This window comes from Tetrao urogallus, assembly GCF_951394365.1.
Source record: "Tetrao urogallus genome assembly, chromosome: 5".
NCBI lineage: Eukaryota > Metazoa > Chordata > Aves > Galliformes > Phasianidae > Tetrao > Tetrao urogallus.
Genome location: NC_136818.1, coordinates 29,310,257 through 29,331,203, shown reverse-complemented (window position 1 = coordinate 29,331,203; position 20,947 = coordinate 29,310,257). Strand labels below are relative to the sequence as shown.

Below are 20,947 nucleotides of genomic sequence, written 5' to 3'. Positions count from 1 at the left end.
CAGTTCTGCTGACAAATGATAATTTTGAGTCATGGTGAAATGCTTCCCTGTAATTGCTGACCCACAGTGTTGAATGAATGTTTTCTTTGATAATTACAGTGATTCTTAGAATTGAAATTACAGTAATCCATGAGAAAATAATTTGGAGAGAGACAAAAACATATTTTAGTTATTTAGGGAGGTAGAATTTTTTCTACATTGTAAACAGCATTTGCAATAACTGGATGAGGTCTTTAAATTAAAAAAAAAAAATTCCCTTCATTTGTAAAAAATTTGACAGTGACAAACATTGGAGATGAATTGCAGTTTTCTGCTGTTGTTGCTTAGGAAGACTGAAGTTCTTATTGGGAATGTAATAAGGTACAGGCAATGAATGTGGAAGCGATCAAAAGGAGGACTTTCTCCAATGATTAATCCTTCCAAAATTAGGAGAAAATTTTGAGGAAAAGAAATTGGCTGTAGGGACAGTACAGTTTCTGAGCTGCATTTTGCAATTTTTGTGTAAGGAGGATAAAACTTCTCTCAGAAGACTCCCTAAAATCCCTTTGTACAAAATGGGACTTCTCATCTTGAGCTGTGCGTAAGAGGTTGATATCAGTGAGTGATGATATCAGTAGGTGATATTCTTGCAGGGTTTTTGTTTCCTGGGGTGGGTACAAGGATGGAAGATTGTACTGCACTATATAATTGCATCTTCTTTCAGTGCTCATAGTGATCCCTTTGTTAAAACTTTACAATGCTTCCAAAACTTCTCCACCATAACTGCTGAACAAATTGCATTACATTATTTAAAGTAAAATATATACTAAAAAGTCCCTGTGATAAGGGATGGGGAAAATGAGCTTACCAAAAGTCTGACATCCCAGATAAAGCCTTAGCTGTAGATTTTGCATCAGCAATATAACTTTTCAAGGAACATATTCCTCAGTGTGCAGATGCAAAGAATCAGGAAATATAAGTTATCTGCATCAGCTGTTTATAGCACATCTCTTGCCTCAGGCAAGATTCAACAGACACTGAACTTGCTGTCCTTTTTATCTGAGGAGTCAGTGATGTGGGAAAAATGAAGTTCATAAATGTAAAATGTAGTCACTGTTTTGGGCATGGAAACAGCTAATGCTAAACTGTAGATTAGGAAGAGCTACAAATCACTGACTGAATGCCCTGCCAAGCCAGTGTCATGTTTTGTTAGACAAAATCATTTTTGGATCATTCTACTCCCCCTAAAAAAACAAACAAAGCTATTTTTGGTGTATAGTTACAGACTATTTCTCCCATCCTTGCCCTTGGTGTGCAGAATGAGGCAATATTACTAACTAGCTACAAGGAAACACAACAAAACAAAGCTGGATACTTATCCAGTGCTTGCGTTATTGAGAAGACTAAGAAATCACTGTGCCTTTTATTTTCTTTCTTTTTCCATTTCTGAAAAAGGATTTTATGATTTCAAACGCTACAGTTAACTTGGTAATAATTATGGTCAGCTGACATAGTTGTGTTGACTTCAGTCCAGTGTAAGATATTGCGTAGCTCCACTTAGGAGCGCTATTATTTGCTGGATTAAGGTCTTCTCACACCATGATAGGAGGGTCATATTTTGAAAAATGTGGCATGACCTCTGTGCATTAGATTAATTTGAATACTCTCAAGGTCTGAAGTACAAGCTGTGGTTTTGTTATCTAAAATTCTTCTAGATTTTTCCTTAATATGGAATATCAGATGTACCATTGTCTCCAGATGTAATGTTTATTGCTTTTGAGCACAGAGTTGTAAGTTTCTAATAGTATGATTCCAAGTAAATGTTATCGTATGTGATAAAATTTGGTAACATGATTCAAGATCAGTACAGGAGGAGAAGTGCTTCACGGTTCCTAAAAGGGAAAGATTTAATATTAAAATTCTGAGTTCTACTTTTATTAAAAATTTGTGAATACTACTGTATTTTACTACAAATTAATTAAGTACACGTCAGTTTTAAATTTTGCAAAGTGGCCCCTGGTTTTCAGATATTTATCCTCTTGTGTTGGGGAAGTCCTTCCACCTAAAAGAACAGCAGCATTCTCATTTTTCCTCTGTCTTAGGAAGATTATTATGCTCTTTTATCAAAGCATTCCAATCCTAATCTCGAAAGGTGTTTCATTAGGCTGACATTTCTTTGTCTGCAGTGATGTTCCATGACTGCAAATTAAGGTTGAGGAGTACAAAACACTGCAAATTAAAATGTGTTAAGTATCTTCATTAAACTTGAGTTAAACTCTGTCATTAAGAACAGATTCTACATTTTTATACTCGCATCCAGTTTTATTAGTTTATTTCCAGCCAACACTAGTTTTGAACTGAAGTTATGTTACACCATGCAGAGTTCTATTATGAGGGTGTTAATTAAGGAAATTCCTGGAAATAATTCTGATGCCCCAGGGTTTGTAGCAATGCCAGAACTGGTATTCAAATGAATGGTGATGATTGGCAGAATATAAATTTGTTACAGTTTAAAAACAGAGGAGAAGAATTAGTCCACAGTTATTCCAATCATGCCTTCAGGTCGCCTTGATTTGTTTGAGATAAAAATCAGTCATTACTGTGTCTGATGAATATGAGTGAACAGTATGACTAGAACCAGGAGTTCACAAGAGGGTGAGCTGAAAGAGTTCCTTGTTTCTTTCAGTACATCATTTGCTTGATTTTTCTCACTCTAACCTAACTTCTAAATGTTACCCCACCTTCTCATCACTCAAAATATTTTTCCTCGGCTTCTTAAAAGTACAGGTTTCTTAACAGTTTTTAAAAGTAAAAGTGTGTTGTCCATACACAGTTTTGGAACACTGGGAGACCTGAACATGACTGAAGGCGACTGCAGGCATTGTGTTGACACTGACATAAAAGAGGATGTTACTGAGTGACCTGCAAGGGCAATGAGACTACATTAAAAATAAACGTAAAGAAGAAATTTGGAATTTGAGTGAGTTAATATAAATGATGATGTGAATAAAATGAGGTAAGAAGGGAACAGAAGATGGAGTTGGGATCAGGCCAGTAACAGAACGCGTTAAAAGAAATGATGCAAAAGGAGTCATTTTTGCAGGAAAGGCACAGAAGGTTCCTGCCTGTAGGTTCACATCGATCTGGCCTGGAACCCAGTATTCTTCACACTGAGTTCTTTGCTGTGAATAGAAGTCTCTAAAGCCCACTGGAAAGCATGCTATTTCTTTTCACTATTAGTCCTCACTGAGGATGGAGAACTAGAAGTTAAACATGTGTAGTTCAGGTTAGTGGATCTGAACCATGGAACTTTAAATAATGCTACATGTGGAAACAGTGTTTTGTTTCACTTTGTTAAAACAGCAAAAGGCCCCTCTATTGCTTGAAAAGAGTAATGCGAAGGTGAAAAGCTCAAAACTACTGTGTGCAGTTAAGGTTGCTGGTGTTGCTTGCAGCCTTCTCCTTCCCCCCAGGCAGTCAGAATGCCTTACTGTAGAAAAAGAAGGAATGGTTTTATGGCAGAGGCAGGTCATTGCTACCTGGGAGAGTATGGTTCTACTTTGGAAATACAGGCTGCACAGTAAGTGCTAAGCGAGGGAAGAAAAACTGGTTACAGCTGTTTTTTCTCTGTACTATATAGAACTTGGGTTCTATGGAAAAAATAGCATGAGCATGTAGATTCGAGCTGTCACTGCCCTTGCAATTGCAAAAAGGATGTTTTAATGACAATTGAAAACAGACTTAATACCCACATTTCCTAACTTTGAAGTGCTTGAGATTCAGTTATATTACTTATTATTTTTTAAAATTATTTTATAAATTATTTTTTTATTAAAATTTTTTTGTTTTTGTTTTTTTTTTAATCCACGAAGGCTGCTCCAACAGTAATGCCTCTTCTGTTATGCTGATTCACAACAACATAGGTGAATATTAGTGGGATAGCAGTATGTGGGAATACAAGAAAAACTGCTCAGAGCAACAGCTGTGTAGCAAGACAAACAGCATGAGAACCAAGGAGACCTCCTAAAGAAGAACGTCTGATGGCTCTGATTGGATAAGTGCCCGCATGAGTGGCTAAGGAGTGTTTGTAGAATGCTCTGCTGGCATGGAAAGGTGGGTGGGAAAGTTGTAGGTACGGATGGGAAAGCTAGAGAAAGAAAACTTGTGAAGGAATATAAGTGATGTGAGAACTTGTAATAAATGATTTGGATCATTAACATCTGAGTCTGTGCATGAGATGCTGCAGGGTAGCAGTAGAGGTTGAATCTTCCTGCCAGTATTGCATCGCATTTTCTTACTATGCAAGGTGGAAGCAGAGGGGCAGTGTGACAGAATAGTGTCTGACATAGTGGTGTGTATAAAACAAAAGTATGTCACTGAATTCCTCCATGCAGAAAAAAATGGCACCCATTGATATTTGTCAGTGTTTGCTGACCAAACAGTGGATGTGAGCACACTGAGGGCTGGCTGGCACGTCTCAATAATGACAACAGCAACCCTGGGTCACCTCTGCTAGTGCAGATTTTTACTAGTGTGGCTTGCAGACTCTTGTTCATCGATGGAGGAAGTGCACAGCTAGTGTTGGTGACTGTTGAAAAATAGCACTCTGTAGCTGAGAATTTGCTCTATCAAACAGTGCTGTTGTTCTCTTTGTGTCTGTTGTAGTTTCCATGGAAATAAATAGGACTCATTACATTCAGAGCAGCCTACATGTATAATGTGTAGATTTATTTTCACTGTATAATTTTGAATGTCTGCAGTGTCTGGGTCATGTTTTTCCACATGCATTTAAAAGCATTGGAATACTTTGGATGGAAATATGAAGATACAGATAGTTAAGCAATGAAACAGTTAACTTCAAATCTTGTAGCTTTGACTGTCAGAGAAATATTCTTGAGACAAAGAATAAACAAATGGGAATAGAGACCATGTTCCGTATATTTTCCAGGTTTCTGTGTGCATTCCGAGAAGTGATTTGACAGCAGGGCAAGTTGCAAGAGCAAATTCTCTGGAGAAGTGTTAAAAATTATTTTTCTATTTGTCCTTTCCCCTTTGTTAATATTCATCAAGATTTTGGAAGAGCAACAAAAGTTGCAGTTTTGGGGGCTTTCTGTAATGGTCCCAAAGGAAAAAATCTACTTTAAAACCAGTGTTACAACAGTGTTTCAAACCTTACTGGAATGAGTGAGTTGGGAAATGGATCTCCCAGAATTGCTTATTGAGCTTTGGAGGAAGAGAATGAACTACACAAGCGAGTTACTGCAGGAGTGAAGACAGCTGGGTCATTCTCTTGGCTTCCACTTTCACTTTTGGAATTGAAAGGTCTCAAAACATTCGTTTAAAAATTGAGGTTAGGTTCTGCTCTGAATTTTAGCTACTCTCTGTAGTTTCATATTCTGATATATATTTGAATTAGAAGCAGAAGTCTTTGTGCTCTCTTTTCTTTCTGAAATGGCAGTTGCACGATATAAACTGTATCATCCTGGGGCAAAAGTTACTTAAGGGCAAATTCCACTCTAAGGGAGCTCTTGAGTAGCCTTGTGGTCATCAGCCAGCCTACATAGAATTCATAAACTGGACTTGTAGCTAAGGTTTACCATAGCATCCAAAGACTTCATAAACATTGCTGTATCTTTTCCCATAACAGTTCTGTGAGACAGAAAAGTGGTGTTGTTCATGTCTTGGTAAAAAAGTATAAAGGGATTAAGGCAGTGACGGTTTTGCAGTTACATGAAGCCAATGCACAAACTAAAAACAAAGGCATGAGGACAGAACCCTTGTTAGCTTAATCAATCTAAAATTAGATAAAGGAACTAGGAGATCTGAAAATAATACTTTGTATGTAAATATATGTACCTATTTTTATATGAGGAAATACATTTCTATTTGCCTAATTTTAGACATAGTTGGCATGTGTGCCTGAGACTTTGTCCTAACGTTTGCTGTTTGTCAGATTTTGCTGAGGACCCTACTTATTGTTGTTTCTTAGACTTTTAAGGTGGAAGAACATGCGAACTTTAAGGTGGTTTTTTGTTTGTTTGTTTGTTTTTGAATGTAACATGTGGTAAGAGCTACAGAAGTAGGAGGTACTTTCAAAACTCTGGTAGTGTTATGTATTCACGTCCTTATCTGACTATGTTACTGTTGTAGAGGAAGAAAGACCAAGCTCTCATTAGTGATAACCTGGATAGAGTTCAATCCATGGATGACTACCACCCACGTATGGTCCCTGACACCCTCTAAGAAAGATAACAAAATTAAATTTGCATCATCATTAATACTAATAGATAATCAGAACTAGAAGGTAAATGTTATCAATCTGTCAGATACACAAATGGAAATCTAGTATTCATAGATAAAATGGAAATCTAGAGGGAGAAGAGTGGAAAGGATAGAGATGGAGAAGTTATCTTCTGTGATTCCCTTTCTCTGTCAGAAAACATAGTGGATTCTCTATATTGAGACTTCCTTAAGGAATCTGGTCATATGAATTTTAGTGGTCTTCTATCATATGAATGCAATTTTTTTATTGTGCAATGATGGTGGTATGTTCAACATGTTTTCTCTCAGGTGTGTCATATCTCTCTTACTTTGTTAAAGTGAATTTATGATAAAACTTTCCCAGATGTACTGGGAATGCTGTAAGCTATCACATTCAGAATACAACCCTATGATTTACAACTTCTGAAATGTGTTGTCTTGTGAATACATATAAACTTATTTTTGTTTCTATGCAGACATCTGGCATCGTGTAGTGGTAGTTCAATCAAACGAACTTTGACAGAGTAATGCAGAAGCTGTCTCCTGGCCCTGTGTTTTTGTGTTACTCAGTAAGACAGACAGTTATGGGCTCTCTAGGTTAGACTTTTTATCCAATTTGACTGTGTATTAGTGAACTGTTTAATGGAATTTATCAGGGAGGCTTAGCTTCCATTTCTGGTAAGAGACAAGATTGCCTTGCCAAAACCAGCCTGGCTTTGTGCAGTGGGCACTGTGTTGGATTGTCTCAATGGGAAAGCCAAGAGCTGAAAAGTTGGTTCCATTCCAAACCCCAAAATAATTGGTGGTTGGTCTCTTGCAGAACATGCACAGAAGGTGCTGGCAGGCTGTCGTGCGAAGAAAGATGGCTCAGAAGAGGCTGGAATGGAAGCATGCCAGACATGTTTCTTCTGTTCAAAGACAGCAACTTTCCTTAAAATAACCAGGCTATCATCACACTTGCAAATATACCATTTTTTTTCTGCAATGGACCAGTGCAGAGCTGAGCTGATGGGCAGGCTTCTCTTTTCGCAGTGCTGCTTGAATTGCTGATGGAATTTTGTGGCATAATGTTGCCTGAATTGACTTGATGGTTAACTGAAACTGTTTATTGGGGTCAGATAGTAAAAGGGAGTAGAAAAGGAATGGAATCACTTCACTTTATTAAAAACACATTTTCTAGTTCTTTATTCTCTTAAAGTACGCTAAACTGCTGGGTATCATTAAATAATAATTGTTATTCATGTCTCCAGTGATGGACTACAAGGCTTCATTTAGTTTACCTTTGAAATAAAGCAAACTTTTGGAACCATTTCCATAGTTGAGCACTACTCTTTGCCAAAAAGGATATCTGGAGTTCATAAAAGTATTAGTTTAGATTCGGATTTTGTTTTGAAATAAACAGTTGCATGCTGATGATGAATTTCCAACTGGAGGGACTTCCCACTTTCCTCCCATTTTTTTAAGCTGTAACATGGTACTGTGGTAGCTTGATGTTATATATGCTGTATGAAAGCAAAATTTGCTCTACAGAGAATTAATATCATGTAGGACTAAGAGTCAGAGGGAGAACCCACAGCCTTTTTCTTTCAAAACTGGAAAGACCTGACTTCTCTTAAATTATTTTGCTGAAGCTATGTGCTATTGAGTTTTGTTTACTTTTAAGACATCTTCTCCCTCTTTGAAATTTTTTAAAATCCAGATCCTTTAATGATCTGGCTTGCAGCATGACCCCAGTGATAGGTAAGTCAAGATTCCACAAAGTGCTTTGGGATCACTGGGATCACACATGTTCTCCATTAGTAGTTTTATCACTCTAATTCCAACAAAATTAAATCACTTCTTATTAATTGCAGAAAAGATTCGGAGCAAACTTGGCTAGGTGTCTTGTGTCAGTTTATAATGTGGATAGATGGTTCTTCAGCTTTTGTAGTGCTTTCAAATTGACTTACATGTAATTGAGGTTTTTTCATCTGTTTGCTAATACGGGTAGCTATGTTTGTAACAGGAAAAACAAATTAATTCATACAAAATGATTGGTAAGTTTTTTGGAAGGGGGGCATGAGCGGGAAGAGGGGAGAAGTGCTGGCAAAAGGCAGTTTGGGGTGAATTCCAGCAAGCAGAATCATCTTGCAAAGTGATCCTGTAGGAAAGCTGCACTAGGAAGAAATCGAATTCTAGTTAATTTTATTGTGATGATTTTAATAGTAAGCTCAATTAGTTATAGAGAAGCTTTTCTCACAAGCTAGTGTATGAAAGCGAGCTAAGCTGCTCACTTAGGTCTGACCTTCTAACTCTTTACAAATGAAAGTGTTAAGCACAGAACTGGTCCCGGAGCACTGGATGGGTGGGCTGCCATCTGTACCATGTCCACTGCTGTGCTTCCTGCTCAGGGGAAGGCCGGTGAGGACTTGGGAAGAGGCAATGATCATGAGGAGGAGCCTCCAAAAAGTGTATTGTGGGAACTTAAATTGTTATGTAGGCTTTTTTTTTTTTTTTTTTTTTTACTCATTGTTTGTATGTTACAGTCTCATTTGACAAAATTTTTAAGAATGTAGTATTAGCACTTCTGAGTTTAAGAAATAATTTTATGTATAAATACCAGTATGATTTACATACTGTCCAAGCATCTGCAAGGATGCTTTACCTTGTGACTTGATGTATTTTGCTTAATTCAAAACAAGTTTAAACTTAATCCAGATAGGAATATTCCTTTCTTCTGAAAATTCAGATGGGTCATTAAATCTTGCAGTTTGTTTAAAAACATCACTATGGACATAAGACCCTGGAATTAGCTAGAAACCTTCCCATATACCTAACACACAAAAAAAGAGGCATGGCCGTGGTAGAATAATATTAGTAGAACAGACAGAAGCTACTTTGAGAAGCATTTTTGGACCTAAATGTCTAATTTCTAAAAGTAAAATATAAAATCTTCATGAAACCTTGTGGTTCCTGTTCCAGCATTCAAAGCTCATCTAAACAGTTACTGAATAGCAACTAGCTATTACAGGAAAGGTGTTTCTCTCTTGAGTAATGTTATTGCAGAGATGTTGAGTATCATTGTTATTTTTTTTTTCACCCCGATGCTACAAGGCTCTTTCTTGCTCTTTTCTTCCCTGGTAGCCCACATTTTGCCCTTCTTCAGTCTGCCATCCCAGGGTTGCTGCAGGACCTGGGTTCTTATGGTACTAAGTCATCTGACAGCACTCTAGTGGAGAATTTTTGTAACAGAGTCTGATGAGGCCTACGTTTCTATCTATGTTCTTTTATTTAGTTATTATTTAGTTATTTTATTTAGTTATTATTATTACTATTTGAATAGATCTCTTTTCAGTGCTTTTTTTTTTTTTTTAATTACATCTGATATTTGTTGATTGATGATGTTTAAAGTCAAGGGTTTTTTGTAAGGCCAGATTCAGATTTAGTTACAAGAATTAATTTTCTAAAGCATTATTCTCTGTTCTGTCCTGAATTCTCTGTCAAGTGACACTTTATATCAAATGCTTTAGAGGAGAAATACAAAGCCCGTAGATGACAAATGCTCAATACACCTGGATAAGGAAATTTTCCTTCTTGCTTCGGGTAATAATATGTGACCAGAAATATGCGTATACATATATTGTTAATTCCCATTTGAAATTACTCTTTAATTCTACAGTGTAAGTGTGTCTCCAGAGGCATATCCAGGTCTGTTTCCTTCCAACACCCTGTTGATCTTGGCTTCGTTAATATCTTCTTAAGTATTAATATTTTTTTAAATATATTTGCCTGAAAAAGCATATTCACTTCAGAATTTATAACAGCAGAGACAAGACAATACAGTTTTGGTGCTTGTTGTGTTTCCAGACCATCTATTTCAGATCTGTTTTGTCACATTATGTATATGGATGTTGATTCGAACAATAGAAGTTGGAAAATGCCTTTGCCACTGTGGAAGAGCTTTATTTTTTGAGTTCAGTGCCGTGCTATTACTTCTTTCTGTGTTCTTGTGCTATTGCATATTGCTGATATGAGTGGAAAATATGTTTGTGCTGTCTTTAGAATAGTTCACTGAAATTAATGCAGTGAGTCTTTGTATTAGTTAAGTCCTCTACCCTCTCAGGGGAATGTGGTAACTATGGAGTATCAGATGATAAAATGACTGCTGAAAGAAGTGGTCTGGTAGAGATTCCATGTTAACCATCTACAGACAGTAGAGACAACAGAAAATATTTCAATAATAAATACTATTTGACAGTATTTCAGCAAAGTAATGTGTTATTTTCTGTTGTAGGTGTTAAAATGGGTTGAAGAAGCAGTTCAAGCATCCAAAGTACATCTCTTGTCTACAGACCATTTGACCATGGCTGTAAATACTTGGCAGATCCCCTTTGATCCAAGCCTGAAAGAGGTTACAGTGTCCTTGAGTGGTCCTTCACCAGCAATTGAAATTCATGATCCATTAGGTAAAGTAACTTATGCATCCTTCTACTATGGTTTAAAAAAAAAAAAAAAAGAAAAAAAAGGCAAATTATCTCTTCTGTCTTCAACACGGAAGGCCATATTTATGCGAATGACTGGTGTCCTCTTATTTTGAAAAGCAATATCATGATTTCAGAAATCCTGTCTCTTCTCACCAGTTCCTCTCATCTTCTTCCATTTTCTTTGTTTCCTTGCATTCAAATTTCTGGATACTTCTGCTTTTCATATTTTATATTTGTATAGTCACTGAACCATCGTTTAGGAGCTACATATGATGGTTTTTCACTCATGTGGTGAGAGCTAAACCAGTATTCTTTAAACTGTGCATGTCCAATCTACGGGCTCCATGTGGCCTGGCCCAGCCCTAAGCCATCGTGGCAGCAGCTCTTCCTCAGCAAGCAGACTGGCCCCAGGCATGCACCTATCACTCAGCAACAGCCAAACATCTGCTGCCTGGGCTGAAACCAAGACATGGGGAGGGTGCAGCACCAGGATAATTCTAGTTATGGCTAATAATTTCATGCATTTTGAAACATTGGACAAATGTGGTCCTGTGAACAGTGAAAAAGTATGCAACCTTACTTGTCATTTTGATAAAAAGAATTTGAGAATAGATTTCAAGATTGCAAAAAAATTAATTTTTTTTGTGTAGGTGAGATTCTATTTTCAGTCAACATGAATTGCTAGCACATTTTCAAATGGAACGTATAGAGTTGCAATCAGATATTCAACTTAAATGAAAATTTGATCGTGTCTCTTTACTAGACTTTTGTAAGACCTCTTTTAACAGATACTTTTTTAATCCACGAAAGCTGCTCCAAAAGTAATGCCTCCTGTTTTATTATGTTGGCCCATGATATTAGAGATGGATGTTGGTGGTACAGCCGTAGAGCTGAACCTTCCTGCCAATATTGCATTGCATTTTCTTACTATGCAAGGTGGAAGCAGAGGGGCAGTGTGACAGAATAGTGTCTGACATAGTGGTGTGTATGAAACAAAAGTATGTCATTGAATTCCTCCATGCAGAAAGAAATGGCACCCATTGATATTTGTCAGTGTTTGCTGAACCATTACTGGAGACCAAACAGTGGATGTGAGCACACTGAGAAATATTCTATGCACAGTATTGTTTCCATGATATGATCTGGTCTGTCCTCCATTGAGGCGTTCTGATTTGTTAAAAACTGCTCAGAGAGCATAGTAACACCAACCTTTATCACAGCTCAGGCTCAGATGAAGCTTTAATCCCATTTGTATGTTTTCCTTTCTTCTAAGGCAGCTCCATGCATCTACAGCCATTCTATTTTAACTGAAGTTGGTGCAGGTGAATCTGAGAAACTCTTGAAAACTGATACTGAGACACTCTGTTCCTAACTTTAAAATTTCTTTTCAGTGCTCTGAAACAGCTAGAGCTGTTTTTAGTGATGAAGGCACATGTCACCATTAATGGAGCAAAATGCTTCTATAGGGATCCAGTTCTTGCATACAACCATCCGTATATTTGTATGTGTAAGCGTACATACAAAGTGTGGTATGGTGCAGTATGGAAACTTCTAGTACTTTATCAAGGTCTGTAAAGTCTTACAGGCTAAATTCCCTGTGAGGGATTTAGTCACCATTAGTCACACGCTAATTCTTGTATGCCTGGAAAACGTGGCTTGTCAATATTTTTATGGATCTAATCCAACTTGAAACAGATCTACTTGACAGAAAAGTGAGTGGGCTGGCAGCTGCCATGTTAGTTAAGGTGAGTTTCTTCAAGGATCCCCTTTGAGCAAGTGTGATTCTGTGCTGCTTCCTTTTACTGTGAACTGGTTATTCGCTGTGAAGAAAACTTGCTTTACTTACAGAGCTGTAGGAAACTCAGCAGCTGTAGTGCTGAAGGCTGTATTAGGACTCCCAAGTGAACGAAGAGAGTGAAAATAAATGATCATTTTTGGTATTCTGGGAAGGAATTGCAAGGAATTTTGACTGTTGTAAAAGCCATTGACTCTGCTAAATAGTAAGCGAAGTGTCAAATATACATCAGATATGAAGGAAAATACTGTACTTAGTCTCTTTTTTTTTAAGCAGTACTCTCTGGCTGTTGTTAATTAGTTTATTTATTTATTTAGGTAAACAGATCAGTAAAGGTTTGGGACTGAACGAATTGCTGAATATCCACAACTCTGCAAAAGTAGTAAATGTCAAAGATCCAGAGCCTGGAACATGGACAATAAAGGTATAGTTATTGCAGAAATAATGCATGACTTATCTGGGGTTGTTTAGTGATCTTCTACATTATTTATCAGAAATATTCACACTATTTTTTTATTTTATACTAAATGTCTTTTTTGAGTTCTATGTGACGTTCTGAATTCAGCATCAAGTTCTTAGCAAGATGATAATGTATTTAGGTTATAGAAGCAGAGAATCATAGAATGGTCTATGGGTTGAAAAGGACCAGAATAATCATGTATCATTCTGCTTCCAGCAGGGTCAACAACCACCAGACCAGGCTGCCCAGAGGTAGATGGGCGGTAGATGTTACTGCCTGAGATCAAATTCTTTTTTCTTTGGATGGAAAAAAGATGAAGTGAGCACTGAATTTTTGCAGTCAAGTGAGCAGAGACTGTAGGGAACCCAGGCACAGAGAGGCTTTGCTATGTACAGCAAGTCTAGAGGACTTGGAGAGGGAGATGATTTACATTTCATAGGCCAAAGATTTTGTTATTAGGTCCATGAAATCAACAAATCAATATTTAATTCTAATTCTTTATCAGTAAATTACTCAAGTCCAACAAATTCTTTATCAGTAAATTACTCAAGTCCTACAGTGCAGAAATCAGTTTGTCCACGAGTGGTATATAAAGTATATAAAGTGATATATATATATATGAGTGATATGTATGATATATATATATATGATATATATATATGAGTGGCACATAAAGTTGCAGAGTGGATCCCGAATTATTGAAAATGTTAGAAAGGTAAGAACAACATTATTAGCAGTAAATTCCAAGCATGAAATGACCATTAAGATGTCTGAAATGATCATCTTAGAACTGCCTGTAGCAACTTGGTGGGCCTCCTTGCCCAGGCTACCCTATGTCAGAAACTATACTTTTGTGCGGTTTTCTCTGGGTGACAGTGCTTGTTAGCCTCATGTTCCTGTGAGGTCCATATCATGGTTGTATAAATGTAAGATGTGCAAATAAAATAACCTCCAAGAGCACTTAAGATGTGTTGCTACACAGAGTGGAGCCTGGCTGTGAACTGAACTCTTGTAGCTGAAGTATTTACTTTTTATAGATCAATAATATATAGATCTTTTATATATTTACCTTTTATAGATACACCTATGTATAAAGTAGGTTTAATTAATGTTTATAAATATCTGAAGTGCGGGAGTGAAAGGGACATGGCCAACCTCTTTTCAGTGGCCTGTAAGGACAGGACAAGGGGAACTGGCCACAAACTGGAGCATAGGAAGTTCTGCACCAATACGTGAATCTTATAATATTAAATTATCATTTGTGCAGTTGAGAAAAGGAGGGAAAGGTGATGGGGGTAGGAAGATCAGCCGAAAAAGCTTGTGATTAAGATAGTCTTCTGGCATCTGATTCAAAGGGGCATAATGTCAAACCAGTGAGTAATTTCTGCTCACTGGGGATACGGAGAGTTCAGTTCAGCTGCATGTCTCTGTCATTGTAAATGTAAGTATATAAATACAACATTGCAGTTAAAAATCTATTTGTTATTGTAGCTTGTTTTTCCTTCTACTGTGAGCTGCTTTAAAATAAGAGGTTTTTGCTTTTTTTTTTTTTTTTTTTTTTTTTTTTTTTTTTTTTGGTAAGTTTGCTTGTCTTTAACCAGTGCTCTTTTCAAGCTTTTGTTTCTTGATACATTTACTTTGGACGAATTTTATGTTGTGCTGTTTGCAAGGCAATAAAGCTTTTTTTTTTTTTTTTTCTGATGCATTTGACATAAATGTTTGCTTTCTGCACTGTGCTATCTGTTTGATCTTATTTCAGTCATCTGGTCTGGGAGGTGAAACAATAACGTATAATTCCAGTGATCCTTGATAATTCTGAAAAGAGATTAGAAAAGTACTCACTGGAAAGCAATCCTTTGGGATGAATTTTATCCTTAGGTATTTGCATAGCATGAGAGCTTCAAGGCACAAGGCTTTAGCTTTAGTCACTGGCTTTTTTTTTTTTTTTTTTTTTTTTTTTTGGTAAGAACATGGTTAAAAATTTAGGAAAAAACCTCATGAGAAATTTAATTGTGCTGTAAATTCCTAATGTGGATGCATAAGTGAAAATAATTTTGTCACTGCATTTATCTAATGGAATTTTAACACTGGATAATACAAGTTGTTTGACACACTGAAGTATTTATTTATATTCTTAACAGCTGCTTTATATAAAAGGCTTTATTAGTGATTTTCTGAGGTGAAAGGCTAAACAAATAGGAGCAAACAGGTGGTTTTAAGCAGATAGACAGCGATTTGTCAGTGTCTAAACAGCTCTCCCCTGGCAATTAGTTATGAGAAATGACTGCTTAATTTAATACTCACATGCAGCTGTGTTGGAGAGGCTTACTGACTGAAGGAATTCTGTATTTTAAGGTTCTACTATTTAATGTTCTCACGGCAGAAAAATCCTGATAATGTTACTTTAATACAAGTTTTCTTTATGTTGTGTGTCTCGTAGGTTGCATTGTCTCAGAACAAAAAATCAGAGTAGATTCTACTAAACTCAGATTAGATCTTGGCGTTGTAGACTCTTTATAGCCATTGAAGTCTTTTAAGTTTTTTCCTGCTGCTCTGGGTGATATTATCCATGGCTTTGTCAGTTAAGCATATGTAACATCTAATGCTATGCCCAGCACAGCAGTTTTTCTAACAGCTGGGCAGTGTGAAAGTAGGTGAGGACAAAAGCTTCATATTCCTTTTATTTCTCAGCATGCAATAATAAAAAATAACTCTAAGAAGTCCTCAGTCCTACTTTTGTAGTCCTATTTTGATTTGCTTTGCATAGCAGGTACTGTACCCTCAAGCAATAAAGCTTGCAGAAAGAGGTACTTCTGCATTCTCGGCTCTGTGACTAAGACCCTGGCTGTGAAAGAGGAGTGCTTCTAACATGCTGCATTGGTTGAGGCTGCTCTGTATGTGCCACTTGCTTTGGAATATGCAGTACATATGATGTCTCCATATACCTCACAGATAAAATTATACATGTATTCTAAAAATTGAGCTTAATAATAAATAAAAAGGTAAAATATATTATTCTAGCACTGGAAGTAAGTTATTTATATTAATGACCAGCAGAAAATGTATGCTGATTTTTTCCAATGACGTTTCATTTCCCGTTTTGTAATACGCTTAACAAAAGTAATAATAATCCAAATTTCTAGAAATGTTCTCTAGTTACTGTCACTGGCATGTTAAAGTAATTGTTGGTCTTGTGTGTTTGTGTTGTGGGACAAAATCAGCTGACTCCTTTTGCAGTCACTACAGCTATTGGTGGCAGTGTCTAAAAGTAGAGAATTGTTAAATGCTTTTTTCATATAATTCTTGATGTAAACCTCTTATGAATTCTTCGCACTGACCTCAGTGGACGGTTCAGAAACCTGCAAATCCTGAAATACTGATTTGGCTTGTGAACTTCAACTGTTGCCTTTTCAGACATCGAGCAGTGGAAGGCACTCTGTTCGTATCACGGGTCTCAGCACTATTGAATTTCGAGCTGGGTTTTCCAAGAAGCCAACGTTAGACTTCAAGAAAACATCCAGCAGACCAGTGCAAGGTTTGTATTAATTTTATTCTATGCTAAGCAGTAACAGCTTTTGGGAGTACGAGGCACCAAAAATAAAGTAGGATGATCTTTCTAGTGAACTTTGATAAATTGGGGCTAATACTATCTTGTTCTTAGGGCCTTGAATATGCAGCCAATGTTCTTACCAAATTGACGTGTATTTTTGTTAGCTTTTTTTTTTTTTTTTTAATTGTCACACAAATTCTGTGGTTTTTAGTTATGAAATGCCTTGAAATTGCAACTTTGCTTTTGGTAGTTTTGGAGCCTAAGAGAATATTTTGGGCCATGGAGAGCAGTTAATGCAGGGGCTGCTATTTCAGGAACACCTGTTGGAAAACAGTAATTTAAGCTCTAATCAGTGCTAATAAGCAGATGACAGTCTAGAGCAGCTTATTTTCCTGCTACTTTGTAAGTAAAGGTTGAAACTGAATGGCACATTCATGGGGTGGTGAGCAATACACATTGAATTTATTGGAATTTGTTTTTTTTAAACACTTGAAATAGCATATTTTTGTTTTTCTAGGGATTCCTACCTTTGTGTTGCTAAATACCACAGGGATCCTTCTTCCAGCCAGAGTAGACTGTCTTGAGCTTCTGAGTATTTCAGGGGAACCTCTTAAGACCTTGCCTGTGAAATACTATCCTGACAGAAAGCCGTATGGACTATGGAACATTTCTGACTTTATTCCACCAGATGAAGCTTTTTTTCTTAAAATAACAGGCTACGACAAGGATGGTTATCTTTTCCAGAGAGTTTCAAGTGTTTCATTTTCTAGTATTACTCCTGGTAAGAGATGTTAATTTGAATTGAATGTAATTATGTCTTATCTGAGTTGTGAAGTTAAATTTATTGGTTATTAAATATAGCTTAATCAGAAGTTGAATTTTATTTTAATGAGAAGATGGGGCGTGTTAATAATTGTTAATAATCCTTTTGGAAATGTTTGCTTTCTTCAGATGCTCCAAAAGTTACAATGCCAAACAAGACTCCAGGATATTACTCACAGCCAGGGTCTGTTCCTTGCCATGTAGAAAGTCTTATACCTTTTACTCAACACTTTACTAAAAATGGAGTAAAATTAGGAGTGGATCAGCTATTCAAGTAAGTAGTGACTTTTTTCCCTATCCTATTTTACTTTCTATTTGTATTCCATGATTTCTATTTACAATTGATACAATTGATATCCTATTATTTCTATAATATTCATTAGGGATGCTGAATTCTGTGGATTGAAGCCGCAGGAGATAAATGGTGAAGCTTTCCTGCACATTGTCAGCAGTATAAGATGTTACAGATTATTACTATTGTTACTGTTATTGCGGTTTTTGTTATCATGTACCATTTATGATCAGTGAGCCATGCAGCATACTTTAGTAGCCGTGTAACTTCTTTGAATTCTTAGTTGTCAAACTATACACTTCTACTCCCTGCTTTTCACATATCCAGCACCCTAGTAAGCAGAATATGTTTTTCATTCTCTTATTACAGAATGGGTGAAGGAGCATACAAGTTAAAGGTCATACAAGTTAATTTAACAAAATATATCTCAAGCCAAATGTTACTGATCACAGATACAGAGTTCAGTTTTGCTTGGCTTGTCTGCATTTTACTGGTAGTGAGGTTCTGAATGGCCTCTGTCTAGTTTACTAGAGTTGTAGTATTGCTCTCCATTGAGGCTTGTTTGTTTTGGTGACAAGGTGTCATTTTTTGCTAAAACATTCTTCTGCATATTTCAAAAAGTAAATATCTGATAAGTTGAATATTGTAGTTATACTATGACAGTTGTCTGGGTGAAAGTACCATTGGAATGAATGTAGGTTAAGAGTTTTTTGAAATTAACAGACATTTTAAAATATTGATTCCAGAACTGCTGTCTGCTTCAAATTACAAATTGCAGATACTAATTTTGAATGAGTAATATCTTGGAAAAAAAGTGAAATTTCTCTAAAATTTTAAAAGCTTTGCTTTTCTTAGATTTCTATGTCCTAAGGCAGTCTAGTAAGGAAATGACGATTTTGATTAACATCTGTAGGAACTTCTGACCAGTCTGATTTAGGAGACTGAATCCAGTAATTGGCACCTTATTCACTGAATCACAGGCTTGGGTTGGAAGGGATCTTACAAATTGACTTCCATCTACCCCCGTCGTGAACTGGTTGCCTCTGACCAGATCAGGCTACCCAGGGCCCCATCCAATCTGCCTTTTCATGCCTCCAGGGATGAAGTGTCCCCAGCTTCTCTGGGAAGCCTGTGACAGTGCCTCACCACCCTCTATGTAAATAATTTCTTCGTAAAATCTAACCTAATTTTTTCCTTCTTAGTTTAAAACCATTTCCCCCTTGTTCTGTCACTACCAGACTGTGTAAAAAGTTGGTCCCCCTCCTGTTTCTCTGCTCCCTTCAAGTACTGGAAGGCCACAATTTGGTCTCCCCGCAGCCTTCTCTTCTCCAAGCTGAACAAGCCCAGTTTCCTCAACTTTTCTTCATAAGAGAGGTGCTCCAGCCCTCTGACCATCTTTGTGGCCCTCCCCTGGACCCGCTCAATAGCTCTGCATCCTTTTTATGCTGGTGCCCCAGGCCTGTTCACAGTACTCCAGATAGAGCCTCACCAGGGCAGAGCAGAAGGGGACAATCCCCTTCCTGCCTTGCTGATGCAGTCCAGGATAAGCTGGCCTTTCTGGCTGCAAGCACACACTGGCTTTTGGTTCTCAAGGACAAAAAGTGGTAAGTCAGTGAGAAACAAGTGCTAATGTCTTCACAATCCATCCTGTGATATAAATGACACCAGTGTCTCCACAATGGGAGCAAAACTAATAAGCAAAACTGACAAGAAAGGCAAAAATCACTCTGAGTCTGCTAGTTGTTGTGGTCATTAGTCAAGGCTGAAGTTTGGTTTGATAAGCCAGATGAAATGTATTCTGCCTAGCGATGTGTATCAGTAGTGTGACAGGAGCAGAGAAGGCTTCTTCAGCTGTAGCTCATATGTGCAAGCCCTCACTTGCTGCTGCTCCTTCCTTCCTGGGTAGGAGATGTTGGATAGTGTGGGATGGCTTCTGATGGGCAGGAGCTGAGGTTAGTTACAACATGATTAGTGCTGTGCTCCCTGTCAGTGTTTTCACAGGAACTGATAACTAGGATGTGATTTGGTCCTTAGAGCTTGGCTATGGGATTGTGATGAATGTGCTAGATGCTACCCTCTCTGTTCTATGAACCTAAGAGTGTGTTTGCATAAAGAGAGGAGAGGCTTAATTTTTATCTGTTAAAGGACAGTGCTCTTTTTGTGTAGCTCATATCTGTACCTAAAAGTCTGGCTAGTAAGAGCCATAAGTGTGGTACTGCATACTAGTTCTACGTAGAAGCTGATGGGTATTAGGGAAAGATAGGCGTCTTGAGTAGAGAATGCAGCAATAAGGTATGACTGCAAATAGTGCCTTACTGTGGCAATTGTTGACATAAGGGCTTCTTAGAATTCAGTTAAACATCTACAGCAAAAGCTTGCCCTTCTCAATACTTCTAAAAAGTGTATGATGCTAATATTCATCTTTAAATAAAATCCATAAAGCTAGATCTAGTTTAATTCAGTAGAGGATCTGTTTTTCCTCTTAATGTGAAAACCTATGCCTGCAGTCAGGAAACCATGTTCTCGATTCCCTCAGAAGTTTAGTGAATACACCTTTTTCTCTCTCTAGAGAATCATCAAGCATGAGCTGGGAGATCAACCAAGTCTCCTTGTCTGATGAAGGTTTCTATGAATGTATTGCAACCAGTGCTGCAGGAATTGGTCGTGCACAGACTTTTCTGGATGTATCAGGTGGGCACTAGTTCATTCTGCATTTAAATATGATTTAATTCATTGTGCTGAAATATTTAATGGTGAGAAATAGCGCTTGGTGACAATAAAAAGATATTATTTAAAATACTTCAAAGTGGAAGCATGTTCTTTTCCTGCTCATGTACATAAGTTTGTTGAATTTGAAGCAGAAACTAATTTTGAGTATTAACATGGGATTTGCTTTGTAGCAACTGTTCTTGCTTGTTCGGTCTTTTATGATGGCATAATTAAGTTAATGGGTGAAGAAAGGGCCGCTGATGTTATTTATCCAGGCTTCAGTAAGGCCTTTGACATGGGTCCCCCACAATATCCTTCTTTCCAAATTAGAAAGATGTGGATTTGATCAGTGGTCTGTTGGATGGACAAGAAACTGGTTGAGAGGTTGTATCCAGAGAGTGCCAGTCAATGGCTCGATGTCCAGATGGAGATCAGTGACCAGTGGTGTCTCTCAGGGGTTAGTATTTGAGCAGATGATCTTTAATATCTTCATCAATGACATGGGCAGTGGGATCAAGTGCATGCTCAGCAAGTTTGCAAATGACACTAAGGGATGCCTGAGGGACAGGATGTCATCCAGAGAGACTTAGGCTTGAGCCAGGAGGTTCAAAAAATC

General features: G+C 37.3%; 1 protein-coding gene across 1 annotated transcript in view; it reads left to right on the top strand.

Moving 5' to 3' along the window:
* The window catches only part of HMCN1 (hemicentin 1), a gene marked incomplete at both ends in the record, with an annotated part of 182,094 nt that overhangs the window by 37,868 nt on the left and 123,279 nt on the right, over positions 1-20,947 (top strand). Inside the window, 6 exons of the mRNA XM_079535866.1 lie at positions 10,514-10,685; positions 12,816-12,922; positions 16,373-16,493; positions 17,026-17,289; positions 17,460-17,604; positions 20,192-20,313. Coding sequence (XP_079391992.1) covers positions 10,514-10,685; positions 12,816-12,922; positions 16,373-16,493; positions 17,026-17,289; positions 17,460-17,604; positions 20,192-20,313 — 931 coding nt within the window. The remainder of the gene's footprint in view (positions 1-10,513; positions 10,686-12,815; positions 12,923-16,372; positions 16,494-17,025; positions 17,290-17,459; positions 17,605-20,191; positions 20,314-20,947) is intronic.